Consider the following 19821-nt stretch of genomic DNA (forward strand, 5'->3'; position numbering starts at 1 on the left):
ACTATGTCCATTGAAGTGTTGTGGGAATTTGATCCATTCAGCCAGTGGTATAGGGGTAAGAGGACTAGAGGGTGACTTCTCTGGGTATGTGAGCAGATAAGAACTGAGGAGGAGGGTCAAGTTCTCTCTCTGGAACCTGGAAGGTTTGCTGACCCCATGGATTGGTGAGCTGGTACTGAGGTTTCCCCATCTTTCCCTGGTATACCAGGAGGCAGCAGCACCACTTCATTTGATGTTCGTTGAGTGTGTTATTCCCATTTAATCCCCTAATAAATTATTGACCATACTTCTGTGGGTTCTCATTTCAGAAGTCCTTCCTGCCCAACAAACTGTTAGTTGCATGATGTCCAGTCACTGTATTCCACTCTATCCAAGGAAGGTCTCTACCAAAGAACATAAGAGGGAAATCAAATACTGACTCTGAGATCAGGGGACGTGTTGCCCTTGCATTCCTGAGCTGGAATGCCGGACTCACTGAGATACAGAGCTCTGAATCCTTCCCAGTAACCCTTGTCTTCCCAGGCACCTGCTTAGTGCCACCACATAAGGAAAGCAGAACACAGAAACAGCCTGAGGTTGAATGTAGGACAGGCTCCACTCTGCTGGTCACCCTTGTCTCATCCTTATCCAGGGAGAATTGCCAGACTTCACCAAGAGGACAGTGGCTATGACTGCAGAGCTGTCCTAAACCTCTGAAAGCAACATGGCTCCTCTCCATGCTCACCACATCACCTTTGGTGAGAAAATCCTCCTCCTTTCCTTGTTGGGAATATCATATAGTTGTTGGTGCTTCCACGACATGGACAGAACACCCTGTGTCTGGTTCCCATCAGAAGTTCACTGTCTGTTCAACTGACTCCAGGCGTTAGGAAATTGCAATCTCCTTCATCACCTGGATGAGACACACTTCTCACTGAGACACATGTTGCAGGGCCAGAGTTCTGAGCAGCCATTTTTCATTGCTCCTGTGTTTTCTTGTCTGAAGGCTGCTGATAGATGAGATTGCAGCAAAGAGGAAGAGGACAGAGAGCAAACACAGTGGGCGAGGCCACCGTGAGGGTCTGTAGCCAGCTAAGCTGGGACTCACTGGGTTTGAACTGTGGTGGTGAACATTATGTTCAGAGGATAAATGTGTTAAGTGTTTTAAACAAATTATCTGTGGCTTGTATAAGCCATGAGGAAGTTGCTCCTACTTTGAATGTATCCTGTCACCTGACCAGAGATGCACCACTTCCTGGTGCTGTTAGACTATTAATAAAAATAAAAAGGCTGACTGTTGGACATTTCACAGCCTCAGCTATTCCTACAAGATAATGGATCACAGATTAAACAGGCTAACCGCTAAGGTTTGCATTTCATGAGATGCTTGCTTGCTTGGATGCTTGAAGCTTCTGCAGGATGTCTGTTATGAAATCAAGCTTTGCCCACACCCAGACAGGGATAGGAGTTAATTTGGCTCCAAAATATTATAACTTTGTGGAGGTTTTTCCTTTATAATCCTTTGGCTAGCAATGGTCAGGGCCTTTCCTAGAGAACTCTGTCTGGTTTGGTTCTGGCTGATCTCTTTTTAATTAAAAGCCTCTAATTTATTAAAACCAAACTTAAGTCAGACAAGTAAATCTCTAAATGACACAGGACCCACAAGAAAAGAATAGCTTGTCCACATTAGGTGCCAACACCTGAGTGAGCAGTCGCCAGTGGGGAAGGCATTGGGTCAGACCCAGAGTCTCTACCATGAACTGTGCTTCAGACTTAATAAGGCAAACCTCAAACAGATTAACCCATCTTGTGACCTTCTCTAAAGGACCTCCCCATTGTTTCAAGAAAAACAAGCATTTCTAGGAATAGAAACCAAAACCAACTTTGACTGCTGCCCTTCCGTGGGTGGTTTGGATAAATAGAGCTCAGATCCAGCCAGAAAAGTATAGACAGCAGGGGCTGTGTGTGGACGAGGAATGCAAAAGGAACTTGGGGAAGATCAGGCTGTCCCTCCCAAGAGCTCCTCCTTTCTTTATGCAGTTCTTCCTGGGACATCAGAACCCCACACCTCACTTCTTATCTTCCTGAACATCCTGAGTCTGAATTCCAGTTTTAGATCATTCTGAGGGAACTGCCCTTGCTGGAGTGCAAAGACCTTTTCTAAGAGGAGAACCTTCACAGAGGAGCCATTACCATCAGGTCAAGGTCACCACTGCTGAGGTAAGTGAACAGTTTCTAAGTTCAGCTTGGCCAATAACCCTACATGTGTGATAACATGAAGAGTGGAGTACTGAGTCAGGAGGTGGTGGTGTAGGTCTTTAATCCCAGAGGCAGAGAGAGGTGGCTTTCTGTGACATCAAGGCCAGCCTGGTCTACAAAGTGAGCTCTAAGTAGCCAGGACTATTATACAGAGAAACCCTGTCTTGAAAAATAAGAAGAAAAGAAAACAGGGGAGCACGAAATTGGGGCATCCTTCTGGGGCCATCTTCTGTGCCACAGAGCATCCCACAGCAGAGAAGCAACAGCCCTTTCTTCAACCTGCTTGTCCTGGCCTTTGCTGGCCTTCTGAAGCAGTTAAGCTTAGAGACAGGAAGCAGAGTAGACTACTCAGATGCTCTTGGAGTCGATGCTGTAAGCTCCTCATTTACCCCATGGACATAAAATCCCAGATCAGCATCAACCACAGACAGTCTCTGGTGGATCAGGTGGAGCCCTCTGGCTTTCAGAGATTCCAATGCTCTCAGGCAGTTGTTGGTATGGTGGGTCTACCATTGTAGTTCCTGCTGTTTCTCTCTTGCAATTTGCAAAACACTTTGCTCTGCATGTTCTCAGGGTTTTGACTGTAATGACTTCATGAGTTTCTTTCTCTGCTCTGTGTATCTGGAACTCTGAAAGCCTTGTATCTAGCTGGATGTGCTTTAGTGTTGCTAAATTTGCGGACACTTTTGCTAGAATAAGTTGAGAATGTTCTCTATGCTATTGGAATGGCAATCTTCTCCTTCGAAGCCCATATGTTTCATAGGGTTTCAAAGGTCACATGTGGTCTGTTCATAGGTTTTTCAGTTTTTATGGTCATTGCTGATCAAGTCTCCTAATTCCTATGAACTGTCTTCAACTCCTGCTATTCTCTGCCCCATATGATCCATTCTGGTGACAAGCCTATCCACAGAGCATTTGATTTAATGTATTTTTAATTTCTAGCCTCAATTAAGTCAAGACTTCCTTCAGTATTTTTCTTTATTGAATGATATTTCTATACCCTGCATTCACCCCTGTCTTTCATTTAGCTGAATGCTTGAATTCTCTTTCTTTGATCACATTTACATCATCCTTTTGAATTTCTTGTCTGGAACTTTATTTAAGTCATTCTCATGAAGGCTGTTACTTTAGAGTTTGTATGTTTTAGAGGAGGTGAGCTGTCTTGGTTTTTCATATAACCAGATTTTTGTGTTCAAATTTGCTTAGATCACTGGTTGGATTTTCTTTTGTATATATTTACTGAGTTACTTATTTTCTAATGGGAAGAAGTTGGGTGGGCTTTGAAGACTCTGATACCTGGGGTGGTCAGCTGGGGTCAGGGGAATGTGGATGTCTGAGACTCAGAACTGAATGATGACCTTCCTGGGTGAGTCAGTGGGTAGACAGCGTACAACTCTGACAGACAAGGCAGTGGATGGGCAAGAGGCCTGGCAGGCACTGGAGGTTGGGAGATCTGCAGTCTGTGAACACAGGGAGTGGGGAGTGGGTAAACAGGAAGGTTAACAGGCTAACAGTAGTATTATGTAAGTGCTGACCTAATGGGCAGTGTTTTGGAGACAATGTCCTACAGTTTAGCCCTGGCTGGATTAGGTCCATCACTGTAACGTTCTTCAGCAGATTCTGTGAATTATATTCTTTGGAGTATGGTCTCCTCATGGCTGCCCTTGCCTCTAACAATAATCTTTCTTTCCTTTCTATTTTGAATTTTATTTAATTTAAATGCTTGTCATGCAGCAAAGGCCCTTTGGTTTATTAATATATAAGTGCATCACCCGCTTCTCCTCCCAGCAGTCCCATCCTTACTTCCTATTTCCTTTCAAATTCATGGCCTCTAATTCTTTATTACTGGGACATATCTATAAACAAATATAGAATAATGTATATAGACAAATATATAGAAACTCAACCTGCTGAATGCATTTAGTGTAGCTTGTATATATTGACATACACATAGATATTGATTGATTGATTGATTGATAGATAGATAGATAGATAGATAGATAGATAGATAGATAGACAGACAAGCAGATAGTTATTAGGGCTGAACCTATGGGACTGAATAACCATTTGTGAGCTCATCTCTGGGTTAGACTAATCCTCCTCTCTGTGGCTTTGTACCACTTGTGACTCTTCCTCTAAGTGTGACAACCCACGCCATTTCCCATGTCCACTTTGAAATGTCAACTGTTGGTGCCATTGTTCAGGTCTTGTTTAAATGGCCATCATGTTGAGGTTCCATGGATCTTTCATCCTGGTCATGTCGAGAAGACTGAGGTTTGCAGCAGACTTAGTGGTCCTCTGACTCTTGTAGTTTTCACACCCTCTTCTACAGTGTTTCCTGTGTCTCAGGAGTAAGGCTTGTGTTGTAACGTATCCACTGAGGCTGGGAACCGCAAAGTCAGTTGTTCTCTGCATTTGACTAGTTGTGGCTCTCTGAAGTGGTTTCTGACTGCTGTGAAAAGAAGAATGTTTGATGGTGAGGGAGAGCTCCACTTACCTGTGGGTATAAAACTAAGTATTTAGAGAGCAGTTAGGAACTATACTGGGAGAGGAAAAGCCACAGTGGGTTCTCCTCTGAGAACTATGACCTCAATAACAACAGGTGGGTGGTTAGGTTTTCAGTCACCAGGCATGTTTTCCTCTTGTTCATCCAGCCTGTAGTCCAATTAGGGGGCTGTGTGTTATGACCAACACATAAATGCCACCATTGCTCCTTTAGAGTTATCTCAATGTGACGACCATCATTGAGGCTCACAGGTGTCACAGCTGGGTGGGATTATTGAATGTTTTCCTCCCTTGGCAACTTGCACAGCTCCTTCTGATACAATGGGAGCTAGTCCTTGGGGAGGAGACTTTGGCACAGATACAGCATGATTTCTCTGAGTCCTGTATCTGAAATGTATGATGTCTTCAGCAAAAGGGCCTTTCAATCACTGGGGCTCAAGCAGGGGAAACTGCAGTAGCCTGTGTTCTTTGGGGAGGATCATGTACTCTCCTGACCCACAACTCAAGAGAAGTTTCTCATGTCTGACAATGAAGTTTCTGTAACTCTATGGCTCTGAGGGGAGCCATTATCAACCAAGTGGAATAGCTTCATTTTACGTATATAAATATACATATACCTACATATATTTACCTACACACACACACACACACACACACACACACACACACACACACACACACACATAATGATTCTGAATGTAGTCTTCTATAGTTTTGTTTCATCTCTTTCTCCAAGTTAATTCTGGTGTTTTCTTTTTTTAAAGATTTGATTTATTTATTATGCATAAAGGATTCTGCGAGCATGGATGCCTACATGCCAGAAGATGGCACCAGATCTCATTGTAGATGGGTGTGAGCCACAGTGTGGTTGCTAGGAATTGAACTCATGATCCCTGGGAGGACAGCCAGTGCTCTTAAACTCTGAGCCATCTCTGCAGGTGTTTCCTGGAGTATCTGAGGTACTGTGGCTTTGAGAAATGTTACCTTAAAAATCTAGTCAGCCTTTTGGAGGTCACTTGTCAGAGTTCTCCCAGGATGTCCCTGTCAGGTCTTGGTGTGGAAGCTTTGTTTCTTACTTTGTCTTGATTTCTGACCTAATCACCCCAGAGAACACAGTATAGGGACATACACAAATGAGAAACTGAAAACCAGGAAGCAGGGGTCACTCATTTAGGAGTCTGCTTCCACGGAGCCCATGTCCCACCTCTGCAAAGAGAAGAAAGGGGAATTACAGCTAGTTTGATATCTCTTTCCAATTCAGTGTTTTCCATCACTCGTCCAGTGTCATTTCCTCATTATACAATAACCATGCAAAGAGACCAGAGGCCTTGAGGACCTACAGGCAATTTAGTAAAAAAAGTGTTCTCATGAGGTTGAGGACCCTGCCAGGAGAAGTATTGCTTTTTTAATGTCCTTCCAGGTTTGACACCATGGATGGGTGTCACTTTGACGAAAATGATAATTTAAAGGAGACTTCAAACTGATAATAAAGGTTTCAATGGGTAACTTTACAGAGTAAGCAAAGTCTAAATTAGACCAGGAGGCACAAGGAAATCCCTAGGAGAAAATGAAGCCTGAGAATGGGGCCTCTTTACATCCAGGTCAGCATGGAAGCAGCAGCCAAGGGAAGAGAAGAAAGGCAACACTGGATCTGATGTGGGGCAGGGTCAGGTCCTGCTTTACAGTGCCAGCAAACACCAATGCTTTGCCCTGCTTTAATTAATTATCACAATTTCTCCTCTCTCTGCTTCCTTCAGCTTCTACTGATCAGAGCCATGGCCTGGGCCTCCAGCTTTGATGAATTCTTTAAGAATTTTAAGAGGGAAAGCAAACTCCTCTCTGAGGAAACCATCACCTTGATTAAATTCCACATTGAGCAAAATGACCTCCAGGAAGCACTGTCTGTAATCGACAATGCACTGAGAGACATCGATAATGCCCCCCTGAACATTGCTGTGACAGGGGAGACAGGGGCAGGGAAATCCACATTCATCAACGCCCTGAGGGGGATTGGGCAGGAAGAAGAAGGTGCAGCCGCCACTGGAGTGAGAGAGACAACCATGGAGAGAAAGCAATATGACCACCCCAAGTTTCCCCAGGTGAAAATATGGGACCTGCCTGGCATTGGGTCCACTAACTTCCCACCACAAAACTACCTAACAAAAATGAAGTTTTCTGAATATGATTTCTTCATTATCATCTCTGCTACACGCTTCAAAGAAAATGATGCACAACTAGCCAAAGCCATCAAAGAGATGAAGATGAATTTCTACTTTGTCCGAACCAAGACAGATAATGACTTATATAATGAACAGAAGAGTAAACCTAAGACTTTCAATAAGGAGAATGTCCTGATGAACATCCGAGAAGACTGTTCAAAACATCTCCAGGAGGTTCTCTCCAGTGAACCTCCAGTCTTCTTAGTCTCTAACTTGGAAAGGTCTGGCTATGACTTCCCAAAGCTGGAAATGAAACTCCTAAGGGAGCTCCCGGCCCACAAGCGCCACATCTTCATGCTGTCCTTGCACAGTGTTACTGAGGACACCATTAACCTCAAGAGAGATTCCTTGAAGCAGAAAGTCTACCTAGAGGCCGTGAAGGCTGGAGCATTGGCCACCATTCCACTTGGTGGCATGATCAGGGATGATATAGAGAATCTGGATGAAACATTCAAACTCTACAGGTCTTACTTTGGGCTGGATGATGCCTCGTTGGAAAAGATAGCTGAAGATTTTGACATGTCTGTGAATGAATTCAAGGTGCACCTTCGGTTTCCCCATTTGTTTTCAGAAAACAAGGATGTGCCCTTAGGAGATAGACTAGTGAAATATATCAAACACATTTCCTCCGTTACTGGTGGACCAGTTGCTGCCTGCATTTACTACAGAAAGACTTACTATTTGCAGAATCTCTTTCTGGACACTGCTGCAAATGACGCCATAGCTCTTCTTAATAAGGAAGCTCTTTTTGAAAAGAAGGTGGGACCATATTTATCTAAGCCCCCCGATTACTGGGAGTGATGGGAAAATGAGGCATAAGCTCCAATCAGTGTTCACTTTTTGCCTTACATGGACACTGACCCATAACGTTTTCGAGAGTAACAAACCTTGTCTGTGGAACACCAGAGCATTCATCCCTTTCCACTTCTGGAGCCAGAAGCTCATTGTGTCAAGAGTTCAACTGTGCTGTAGTAGAAGAAGAATCACCAACACTTTGTGAATGCATGAGAAAACCTCATTTCCACTGAAGTCATATGTAAATAACACATGATAATATGGATTTGATTTGTAATCCTGTTATGAAATGAACCCTAGATCTTTAGCCCCTGTGAAAGTCTTCACACAGTTCTGTATTCTCACACTGCTTTGAGGGTTCTGACACAGCAGCATCTGGTGCCCGACATTCATAGATGAACACACCTCCTTAAGAGGTGTGAGCCCAATATTTATAGACAAACACACCTCCTTAAGAGGTGTGAGCCCCACAACAGGTGGGGACTGTGACCATTAGTCAAGTTCCATCCCAGAGGAGCTTGGTTAAAAAAAAAAATAGAAGAGTAAACATACCTATAGATCCACTTGGTCCATACAAATAAAGATATCTATTTCATGCCCTTCAAGGCAAGTCTGAGTGAACTGGAAATTCACACCATGTGAATGGCAACTGAAACTCTTCATTTGACCTAGTGGCATTAGGAGCCTTGATATGTCTGTCACCCAGTATACCCTTTTGTCCAATCAGCCCTGCCCACAAATGTTCATTGTAATGAGACATTGGTCCAGTTCAAGGCCTCTGGCAAACCATGATCATGACACCCTCACAGAAACTCCCCTTGGTTATCCTGTTGTTGCCCCAAGACCTGGAGAACCTGTGGCTATTGTTCTGCAGGCCCAGTCCCTTCACATGCTCCAATGGGTCACAGACAGAGTAGATGATAGGGTAGGCTGACCTAAGGCCAGTATCTGGGTCTGGATAGTAGTTGTGCTCTTCAGTCCCAGCTGCTGGGATCATCCCCTTCAATAGAGGTGTGGAGTCGGCTCTCCAAGAATGTGTCATTGGGACTAGCTCTCCCATGGCCATGGTGTGGGGTGGTGCCATCTCCCCTGAGGCCAGCTCTTCCATGAGGAGTGGTCCAGCTCTCCTGCTGCATTGTCCAGCAAGGGGCAGGCCCAGTGATAGGAGGGACTGGCTCAGCAAGGTCCTTGGATTTCAACACTGCTGGATCCTACAATGCCCTATGATAACACAGGTCATTGACATCAACACACACCCCAGCTTCAGCAGGAACATGGGCCCATACATGGCCCTCGGCAGCACCCTGGGCCCTGATGTCAGCATGGCCCCAGCAGAAGCACAGGTTACCCAGATCAATATGGTTCCCCACGGCAGCATGGCCCTTGGACAGCAACATGGTCTCAGGTGACAGACCACCCCAAGCATCTGTACAGTCCTCGGTAGTAACAGGAGCCACAGACATCAACTTAGTTGCTGGCTGCTATAGGGCCATGGAACCAGACATGGCCTCATCAGCAGCCTAGGAAACACCATAGCCACTCAGATTGGCATGTCTCAGGGGCTGGCAGGGCTCTCAGACCCTCATATGGCCACTGGTTGAGGACTAGACCCTGGGCATCTCTGTGGCTTTTGGTGGCAATATGGGTCATGGATGTCAACACAGACCCTAGCTGGGGTAGACCCCAGATGCAGACATGACCCTAGGCAGCAGCTCTTCCCATATGTCACCCTGGTCCTGGGTGACAATAAGGCCACCCATATCAATGTGATCTTGACTGCCTTCCCTTCTTCAAATTAGCCTCTTTGCACAGCACCTGGACTATTCTGCTTCTCTCTGTCTCTCAATTCTCCACAATAGATTTGCTCATCATAATGGCATGGACAAGCCCAGTACCTTCAGCCAGACTAGGGTATGAGGACCCAGGATGGCCTGTAGTGTTTTTGGCCTTTGCCCAGTGAATGCCATTAGCCATCCTGGACTGTGGAAGAACAATCTTAATGTGAGGCAGGACCCTCTTCTCAAGGCAGGGGATTCTGGACTGCCTGAAGTGGGTAAGGATAGTTGAACATGAATGCTTTCACCGCTCTCTTTTTCCTATGTTTGCCATGGGACCAGCTCTCTCAAGCCTCTACTGCTGTGATTTGCCCACTGTGGTGCAGTATAACCTTGAACAGTGACTGAAAGTAACCCTTTCTGCCTTAAATTTCTATTGACAGGGTATTTTGTCACAACAGAAAAGAAATTCAGACTGACACCTAATTCTGTAGTGGGTAGCTGTTCTAGCTTTGACCTGGAAGTACTATGCCCATTAGGCTTCCAGGAACTGTCATGTCTACCTATGACCTGCCCCTGAGGCGGGGTCAAGACAGGAGCCCTTAAGAACTGAGATCCAGATGTGCTGGCTCTCTTGGTTCATGGTAATCCTGGATGTTGGATGGTTGATCAAGCAGAGTTCTCTGGAGAATACCGCTGGACTACACTTCACCTCTCCTGGACCCTGTAACCTATCTTTACTTGTTGTAAGTAAACCCCAAATAAAAGTTAAAATAAACTTTTAACTACATGAAGTTGCCTTAATACTTTCTCCAATATCTTTGGGGGCTGGAGAGATGGCTCAGTGGTTAAGAGCACTAGCTGCTCTTCCAGAGGTCCTGAGTTCAATTCCTAGCAACCAAACTCAACTCTTTTTAAAGCATCTGTGTAATTTCCAGACTTATAGCTTTCCTACCACAAGAGGAGAGATGCATGCATGGCATTCCAAGAACAGAAAATAAAGTGCATTTAGGTTCAGTTTTAGAGATCTCCATAAAGACAGATGCAGTAGATCAAGGTCTGTGTCCTGTTATAGCTCTGTCCATGTCCACAACATATTGACATCAGTTACTGCTCAGTGTGGTCACCCAAATACCTGAGAAAAACAGAGGAAGGTCTGCTGTATCTCAGAGTGTCAGAGAACTGCAGACCATCACTCCAGAGGTGGCAGGTGGCAGAGTCAGGGAGTTCCATCATTTACTCCATGGAGATAAAATCCCAGATCAACAACAACCACAATCAATCTGGAGGATCAGGTGGAGCCCTTTGGCTTTCAGAGATTTCAATGCTCTCAGGCAGTTGTTGGTATGATGGGTCTACCATTTTAGTTCCTGCTGTTTCTCTCTTGCAATTTGCGAAACACTTTGCTCTGCATGTTTTCAGGGCTTTGACTGTAATGATTTCAGGAGTTTCTTTTTCTGCCCTGTGTACCTAGCGTTCTACAAACATCTTGTATCTATCTGGATGTGTTTTATGTCCCTAAATTTGCTAGAATTGATTGAGAATGTTTTCTACGCTGTTGAAATAGAGATCTTCTCCTTCGAAGCCCATGTTTCATGGTGTTCCAAAGGTCACATGTGGTCTGTTCACAGGTTTTCTCATTTTTTATGGTCAATCCTCACCAAGTCTTCCAATTCCTCTACATTGTCTTCAACTCCTGATATTCTCTCCCCCCATATGATCCACTCTGTTGGTAAGCCTTGCCGCTGAGCATTTGATTTAATGCATTTTTCATCTCTAGACTCATTTAAGTCAAGACTTTCTTCAGTATTTTTCCTTATTGAATGATATTTCCATACCCTGGATTCACCCCTGTCTTTCATTCAGCTGAATGCTTGAATTCTCTTTCTTTGATCACATTTACATCATCCTTTTGAATTTCTTGTCTGGAACTTTATCTAAGTCATTCTCATCGAAGGCTATTACTCCTGGGTTTGTATTTTTTAGAGGAGATAAGCTGTCTTGGTTTTTCATATAACCAGGTTTTTGTGTTCAAATTTGCTTAGATCACTGGTTGGATTTTCTTTTGTATATATCTACTGAGTTACTTATTTTCTAATAGGAAGCAGTTGGGTGGTCTTTGAAGACTCTGATACCTGGGGTGGTCAGCTGGGGTCAGGGGAATGCGGATGTCTGAGGCTCAGAAGTGAATGCTGACCTCCCTGGGTGAGTCAGTGGGTATACAGCCTACAACTCTGACAGACAAGGCAGTGGATGGGCAAGAGTGGATGGGCAAGAGGCCTGGCAGGCACTGGAGGTTGGGAGATCTGCAGTCTCTGATGCACAGGGAATCACCTCATGGAGTGGGGAGTGGGTAGACAGGAAGGTTCACAGGCTACCCGCACTAGTATGTAAGTGCTGACCTAATGGGCAGTTGGGCAGGTGGACTCTAAACAGTGTTTTAGAGACAATGTCCTGTAGTGTAGCCCTGGCTGGATTAGGTCCCTCACTGTAATGTTCTTCGGCAGATTCTGCGAATTATATTCTTTGGAGTATGGTCTCTCGTCATGGCTGCCCTTGCCTCTAACAGTAATCTTCCTTTCCTTTCTATTTTGAATTTTATTTAATATAAATGCTTGTCATGCAGCAAAGGCCCTTTGGTTTATTAATATATAAGTGCATCACCCGCTTCTCCTCCCAGCAGTCCCATCCTTACCTCCTATTTCCTTTCAAATTCATGGCCTCTAATACTTTATTACTGGGACATATCTATAAACAAATATAGAATAATGTATATAGACAAATATATAGAAACTCAACCTGCTGAATGCATTTAGTGTAGCTTGTATATATTGACATACACATAGATATTGATAGATAGATAGATAGATAGTTAGATAGATAGATAGATAGATAGATCAGATAGATAGATAGATAGATAGATAGATAGATAGATAGATAGATAGATAGATAGATAGATGATAGATAGACAGGCAGATAGTTATTAGGGCTGAACCTATGGGACTGAATAACCATTTGTGAGCTCATCTCTGGGTTAGACTAATCCTCCTCTCTGTGGCTTTGTACCACTTGTGACTCTTCCTCTAAGTGTGACAACCCAGGCCATTTCCCATGTCCACTTTGAAATGTCAACTGTTGGTGCCATTGTTCAGGTCTTGTTTAAATGGCCATCATGTTGAGGTTCCATGGATCTTTCATCATGGTCATGTCGAGAAGACTCAGGTTTGCAGCAGACTTAGTGGTCCTCTGACTCTTGTAGTTTTCACACCCTCTTCTACAGTGTTTCCTGTGTCTCAGGAGTAAGGCTTGTGTTGTAACGTATCCACTGAGGCTGGGAACCGCAAAGTCAGTTGTTCTCTGCATTTGACTAGTTGTGGCTCTCTGAAGTGGTTTCTGACTGCTGTGAAAAGAAGAATGTTTGATGGTGAGGGAGAGCTCCACTTACCTGTGAGTAGAAAACTAAGTATTTAGAGAGCTGTTAGGAATTAAACTGGGAGAGGAAAAGCCACAGTGGGTTCTCCTCTGAGAACTATGACCTCAATAACAACAGGTGGGTGGTTAGGTTTTCAGTCACCAGGCATGTTTTCCTCTTGTTCATCCCGCCTGTAGTCCAATTAGGGGGCTGTGTGTTATGGCCAACACATAAATGCCACCATTGCTCCTTTAGAGTTATCTCAATGTGATGACCATCATTGAGGCTCACAGGTGTCACAGCTGGGTGGGATTATTGAATGTTTTCCTCCCTTGGCAACTTGCACAGCTCCTTCTGATACAATGGGAGCTAGTCCTTGGGGAGGAGACTTTGGCACAGATACAGCTTGATTTCTCTGAGTCCTGTATCTGAAATGTATGATGTCTTCAGCAAAAGGGCCTTTCAATCACTGGGGCTCAAGCAAGGGAAACAGCAGTAGCCTGTGTTTTTTGGGGAGGATCATGTACTCTCCTGACCCACAACTCAAGAGAAGTTTCTCATGCTTGACAATAAAGTTTCTGTTACTCTATGGCTCACAAAGAAGGCATTATCAACCAAGGCGCGTAACTTCATTTAAAATATGTATGTTCTTTAATATTTATAAATATATCAAATAATTCGATTCCCAATATATTCTTTTCCTATAGTTTTAACTCTTTCTCCAATTAAATTCTAGTGTTTTCTAGAGTATCTGAGCCAGTGTGGTTTTGAGAAATGTAATGACCTTAAAAATCCAGTCAGCAATATGTAAGACACTTATCAGAGTTCACCCAGGATGTTGCTGTCAGGGCCTGGTGTGGAAGCTCTGATTCTTACTTTGTCTTGATTTCTGACCTTATCACCCCAGAGAACACAGTACAGGGACATACACAACTGAGAAACTGACAACCAGGAAGCAGGGGTCACTCACTTAGGAGTCTGCTTCCACGGAGCCCATGTCCCACCTCTGCAAAGAGAAGAAAGGGGAATTACAGCTAGTTTGATATTTCTTTCCAATTGAGTGTTTTCCATCACTCGTCCAGTGTCATTTCCTCATTATACAATAACCATGCAAAGAGACCAGAGGCCTTGAGGACCTACAAGCAATTTAGTAAATTGTTCACATAAGGTTGAGGACCCTATCAGAAGTATTGCTTCTTTTATATCTTTTTAGGGTTGACACCATGGATGGGTGTCATTTTAATGAAAATAAAGGAATTTAAAGGAGACTTCAAACTGATAATAAAGGTTGCAATGTGTAACTTCACAGATCAAGTGGAATCTGAATTAGACAAAGAAGTGCAAGGAAATCCCTAGGAGGAAGTGAAGCCAGAAAATAAGGCCTCTTTATATCCAGGTCAGTAGTGGAAGCAGCAGCCAAGTGTAGTCTAAAGTTTTCTCCAGTCCTGCTTGGCCCTGTGGTCCCAGAGCCATTTATAAAATAATCACTCAGAGGCTTAATATTATTTACAAACTGTATGGCCTATGTTAGGTCTATTACTAGCTAGCTCTTATATCTTAAATTAACCCATTTCTATTCATCTATGTTTTGCCATATGTTCTGTGACTTTATTGATCTGCTGGCATGTTGCTCCTTGGGTGGCAGGCTGGTGTCTCCCCAGACTGTGCCTTTCTCTTTCCTGTCACTCTCCATGGATTTCCATCTGCCTCTAAGCTGCCTTGCCATAGCCCAAAGCAGCTTATTTATTAACCAGTGTGAACAACATATATTCACAGCCTATAGAAAGACATCCCAAAGCACTTTTTCTGTCTAATCAAAAAGAAAGGTTTGGGCTTTAATATAATAAAATTATATATATAAAAAAAACAGTTATCAAGCAAGAATATAGTTACAATATCTAGTCTACTCATATTTGGCAAAATTAAAGGAAATATTTTATCATCTGACCTATATTTGTGAGTCTAAAGTTTCATACCTAAATTATCTTTTAACATAACCCAAGTAAATTATATCTAGTCTTCAACTACATCAAAGACCCCAGAAATATATAATATTAGATAAGTAAACAAGAAGTGCTTTGTAAGAAACTTCCAAATCTCTGGAAATGACAGACAGCTGGCTGCCTGGACAGTCACCCAAAATTCTTCTGCAACACTGGGACATCCATCTTCAGCCTATAGGTCTAGAATCTATCAGTGGCTTCTCCCTGTGTCCTACACAATGTTTGGCAGTCTACTCTGTGAAGCAGAAACCTGAAGGACCATCTTGCCTTATTTTGGCAAAATTTAGTGGTCATTTTTCCATGGGTCCTGCATGTCCAGTCGACACACCATTTTGTCAAGCATTCCAGGCAAGAACAGTTTCTTGTCCAGATGGCTAACTTTTGCCATAAGGAAAGCAAACTCCATATGGAGTTTCTTCGATGTCCATCCTCTTCTTTGAAGTACATCAGTGCTTCCAAGAGTAGATGTGTCTCATTGTCCAGAAAATCTAAGTTTTTAAACCATTTTAAGTGCCATATTCTGTAGGTCTTTGAGGTGTTTGAAGACTACCTACCTAATTGAAATATATCTATGTATACCTAGAAAACTTAACTAACATGAGTATATGTGTGTTTATCATAGATGACTAATTATTAATCTGTATTTCTTAATTATACATTATAATTTTAAAAGAGTTACATAAACATAATACCTTAAACAAGAGTAGAAATATATATAGTATAACAAAATTAACTTTAACTTTGTATCAATAAAATAGAATCCATAGCAATGTAAAACATTTTAAACAAGTTGTTGCTCTCTAAAAGTAGATTCATTAATCTACCCTTTTATACTATCATATCTATATCATATCCCCTTTTTTCTTTTAGAAAGAGATCAGTTATGACCAATTACAATTTGTAGCCAACTCCTAAACAAAAACAAACATCCGTAATCCTTTGTTTTGGGAATGTGGGCATAATTTTCTAGGCTAGTTGCAGCTATTTGGGGGCACTGGTAATCTTATAGAAACACAAAAAAAATTGAGGATTATGGTCAAGTCCTGACTGGAGTAGTCTATGATGTTGTATTCTCTGAGTCAATTGCCTTGAAGCTGTTCTAGATGTTGGATCATCTGGAGACCTCTCAGGGGGTCTTCCATGATGGAATCATATTAATCTGGAAGGAATCCACAGTTTCTCATCTTCTGTAGAAACAAAAGCAAACCTCTTTTCCAAAGCATCATATCCTCAGACATGAATTTTGACAAAATATACATATTGGTTTAACTGAGTAGTCTTTATAGTCAAATGCCTTTCTGCGTTAAAATTCCCAAAGAGAATATGATCCAGACTCTCTGTGTGATTTCCATCTTTATGTGGATTATTTTTATATTACTTTTTTTGTTGTTGTTGTTTTTGTTTTTCAAGACAGGTTTTCTCTGTGTAGCTTTGCGCCTTTCCTGGAACTCACTTTGGAGACCACACTGGCCTCAAACTCACAGAGATCCACCCGCCTCTGCCTCCTGAGTGCTGGGATTAAAGGCGTGTGCCACCACCGTCAGGCTTATATTACTTTTATTGTCTGTTTAAAGACTTAATTTTTTAAATTACCTATTTCGTTATATGTCTACCCTCCTTTTCCTCTTTCTTCCAAGCCTACATACTTTTTTGCACATAATGTAAACCATTTAGAGGTTTATTCCATCTGATCTGTCTTTTGTGTATCTGTAATCCTTTTCTGATCATTGCAGTGGCAGCCCTGACAGCTGACTCTGCCCACTTCAACTTTTCGACATGATGGAGGTACTCATGAGAGACATCATGGCAGAGGTACCCATGAGAGTCACACTTATCCCACCAACTTTGGGGTCTGTTCTATCAACACGCAACAGATAGTATGCAGCTGACCCAGAAACCCTTTTTGCCTGTACAAATAAGGGCTAAATCCATCATGCAGTGTGCTGCACATCTTGGAGACAGCTCTCTATACCGAGTTGGGATTCTGCCATGCTGCGCTCAGGCCTGAATGCTGCCGCATCTCAGAGCCCACATGAGATATGAAGTAGGAAGTTGTTTGGGGCTCTGTTTTAGAATCTCTTAAGTTCTCTCAGGTTTTAGGTAGAAACTTGAGCCAACACATTGGCCAGCCAATGCAGATGAAAGGTTTCTCAGCTACCACCAGGCCCCATGGTCCTGCATTTCTCCGGTAACACACACACACACACACACACACACACACACACACACACACACACACACCCATAGTTGAACATTCTCTCCCACCTGAGTCCTGCTGCCACTTGGTCCAAATAAACACACAGAAGCTTATATTATTTATAGACTATATGGCCTATGACTCAGGCTAGCTCTTATATCTTAAATTAACCTATTTCTAGTCATCTATGTTTTGCCATGTGTTCTTTGGCTATAGCGGTCTGCTGGCATGGTACTCCTTGGAAGGCTAGCATATTCCCAGACTCTGCTTTTCTCTTTCCTGTCTCTCTCCTTGGATTTCCCGTCTGTCTCTAAGCTGCCTTGCCATAGGCCAAAGTAGCTTATTAATTAACCAATGGAGACAACAATATTCACAGCATACAGAAAGACATCCCCCAGGAGCCAAGAGAAGAGATGAAAGGCAATGCTGGATCTCATGTGGGACAGGCTCAGGGGTCCTGCTTTACTGTGCCAGAAAACACCAAGGCTTTGCCCTGCTTTAATTAATGATTACAATTTTTCTGCTCTCTGCTCCATTCAGCTTCTACCAGACAGAGCCATGGCTTGGGCCTCCAGCTTTGATGAATTCTTTAAGAATTTTAAGAGGGAAAGCAAAATCCTCTCTGAGGAAACCATCACCTTGATTAAATCCTACACTGAGGAAAATAAGCTCCAGGAAGCTCTGTCTGTAATCCACAATGCACTGAGAGACATCGAGAATGTCTCCCTGAACATTGCTGTGACAGGGGTGTCAGGGACAGGGAAATCGTCCTTCATCAATGCCATTAGGGGGGTGGGGCAGGAAGAAGAAGGTGCAGCCGCCACTGGGGTGACAGAGACAACCATGGAGAGAACTCCATATCCACACCCAAAGCTTCCCAAGGTGACAATATGGGACCTGCCTGGCATTGGGTCCACTAACTTCCCACCACAAAACTACCTATCAGAAATGAAGTTTGCTGAATATGACTTCTTTATTATCATCTCTGCTACACGCTTCAAAGAAAATGATGCACAACTAGCCAAAGCCATCAAAGAGATGAAGATGAATTTCTTCTTTGTCAGAACCAAGATTGATGTTGACTTATTTAGTGAACAGAAGAGTAAACCTAGGACTTTCAATAAGGAGAATGTCCTGATGAAAATCCGAGATGACTGTTCAAAGAAACTCAAGGAGGTTCTCTCCAGTGATCCTCACATCTTCTTAGTCTCTAACTTTGATGTGTCTGACTTTGACTTCCCAAAGCTGGAGACCACCCTATTGGGTGAGCTCCCAGCCCACAAACGCCACATCTTCATGCTGTCCCTGCACAGTTTTACTGAGGCCACCATCAAACTCAAGAGAGATTCCCTGAAGCAGAAAGTCTTCCTAGAGGCCCTGATGGCTGGAGCATGCGCTTTCATTCCATTTGTTGGCATGATCATGTATGAGTTAGAGAGTCTGGATGAAACATTCAACCTCTACAGGTCTTACTTTGGGCTGGATGATGCCTCATTGGAAAAGATTGCCAAGCGTTTTAACGTGTCTGTGAATAAACTGAAGGAACACCTTCAGTATTCCATTTTGTTTACAAAAGATAATGCTAAATCCTTAGGAGAACAACTAATGAAATATATTGCTGTCTTTTCCTTGGTCTTTGGTGGACCAGGTGGTTCTTGGATTTATTACAAGAGGACTTACTACTTGCAGAATCTCTTTCTTGACACTGCAGCAAATGATGCTGTTGCTCTTCTTAATGGGGAAGTTCTTTTTGAATAGATGGTGGGACCATATATATCTAAGCCCCCGATTACTAGAATGATTGAAAAATGAGGCACAAGCTCCTCCAATCAGTGTTTACTTTTGGCCTTGCTTTGACACTGACTCATAACCTACTCCAGAGTAACAAACCTTCTCTGTGGAGGGCCAGAAGGTTCATCCTTTCCCTCTTCCAGAGTCAGACGATCACCGTGGCAAGTTCTCAACTGTGCTGTAGTAGTAGAAGAATCATCAACATTGTGTGAAAGCATGAGGAAACCTCTTTTCTGATAAAATCGTATGTAAATCACCCATGTGAATATGGATTTGATTTGCGATTTTGTGGGCAAATGAATCCTGGATCTTTTATACCTGTGAAAGTCTTCACACACTTCTGCATTCTCACAGCCTGGTCTGCTTTGTCAAGTTGCTTTGATAGGTTTTGAAACAGGGGCCTCTTTTACCCAACACTCTGTAGATAAGCACACCTCCTTAAGAGGCGTGAGCCCCACACAGGAGACTCACAACAGGTGGGGACTGTGACTATAGGCCAAGCTCCACCCAGGAGGAGCTTGGTTCAAAACAAAACAAAAAACACATGAGTAAACATATCTATGGGCCCTCTTGCCAATACAAATAAACATATCTATTTTATATCTTTCAAGGCCAATCTGAGTGAATTGAAAATTCACACTAAGTGAATGGCAAATAAACTTTAATTATAATCTGTCTCTCCCTGTAATTTCACTTGTTAGAAAAAACAAAAAACCTGCTTGACCCCTGTTCTCTAATTGCCCAGGGGTCTTGTTGGTATTTGCTCTCCTTTGAACTGGGCCAGGATGTGGAGCTGTTGACACAGGTTTGTCCCACTACCCTGCTGACCATTCCTGTCTACTATGGATTTTCTGATACTGTGACACAATGTGAGATGGGCCTTTGA

At 43.1% G+C, this 19821-nt stretch overlaps 1 protein-coding gene across 1 annotated transcript; it reads left to right on the plus strand.

Annotated features, from left to right (window-relative positions):
• The first annotated feature begins 1875 nt into the window (after window positions 1-1875).
• Window positions 1876-18902, plus strand: LOC118589022. The gene is made up of 5 exons (XM_036195842.1): window positions 1876-2199; window positions 6501-7721; window positions 9133-9155; window positions 14346-14364; window positions 17685-18902. The coding sequence occupies exons 2-5, from the start codon at window positions 6519-6521 to the stop codon at window positions 18900-18902; spliced, it is 2463 nt and encodes an 820-aa protein (XP_036051735.1). The 5' UTR covers window positions 1876-2199; window positions 6501-6518.
• The last annotated feature ends 919 nt before the right edge of the window (window positions 18903-19821 follow it).

Source organism: Onychomys torridus, chromosome 8, assembly GCF_903995425.1.
Source record: "Onychomys torridus chromosome 8, mOncTor1.1, whole genome shotgun sequence".
In the NCBI taxonomy this organism is placed as follows: Eukaryota; Metazoa; Chordata; class Mammalia; order Rodentia; family Cricetidae; genus Onychomys; species Onychomys torridus.

Coding starts and splice junctions, on each gene's coding strand:
- LOC118589022 (XM_036195842.1), top strand. CDS start 6,519: ATGGCCTGGGCCTCCAGCTTTGATGAATTCTTTAAGAATTTTAAGAGG. Junction 7,722..9,132: donor AAGCTCTTTTTGAAAAGAAG/GTGGGACCATAT, acceptor TCCCCACGGCAG/CATGGCCCTTGGACAGCAAC.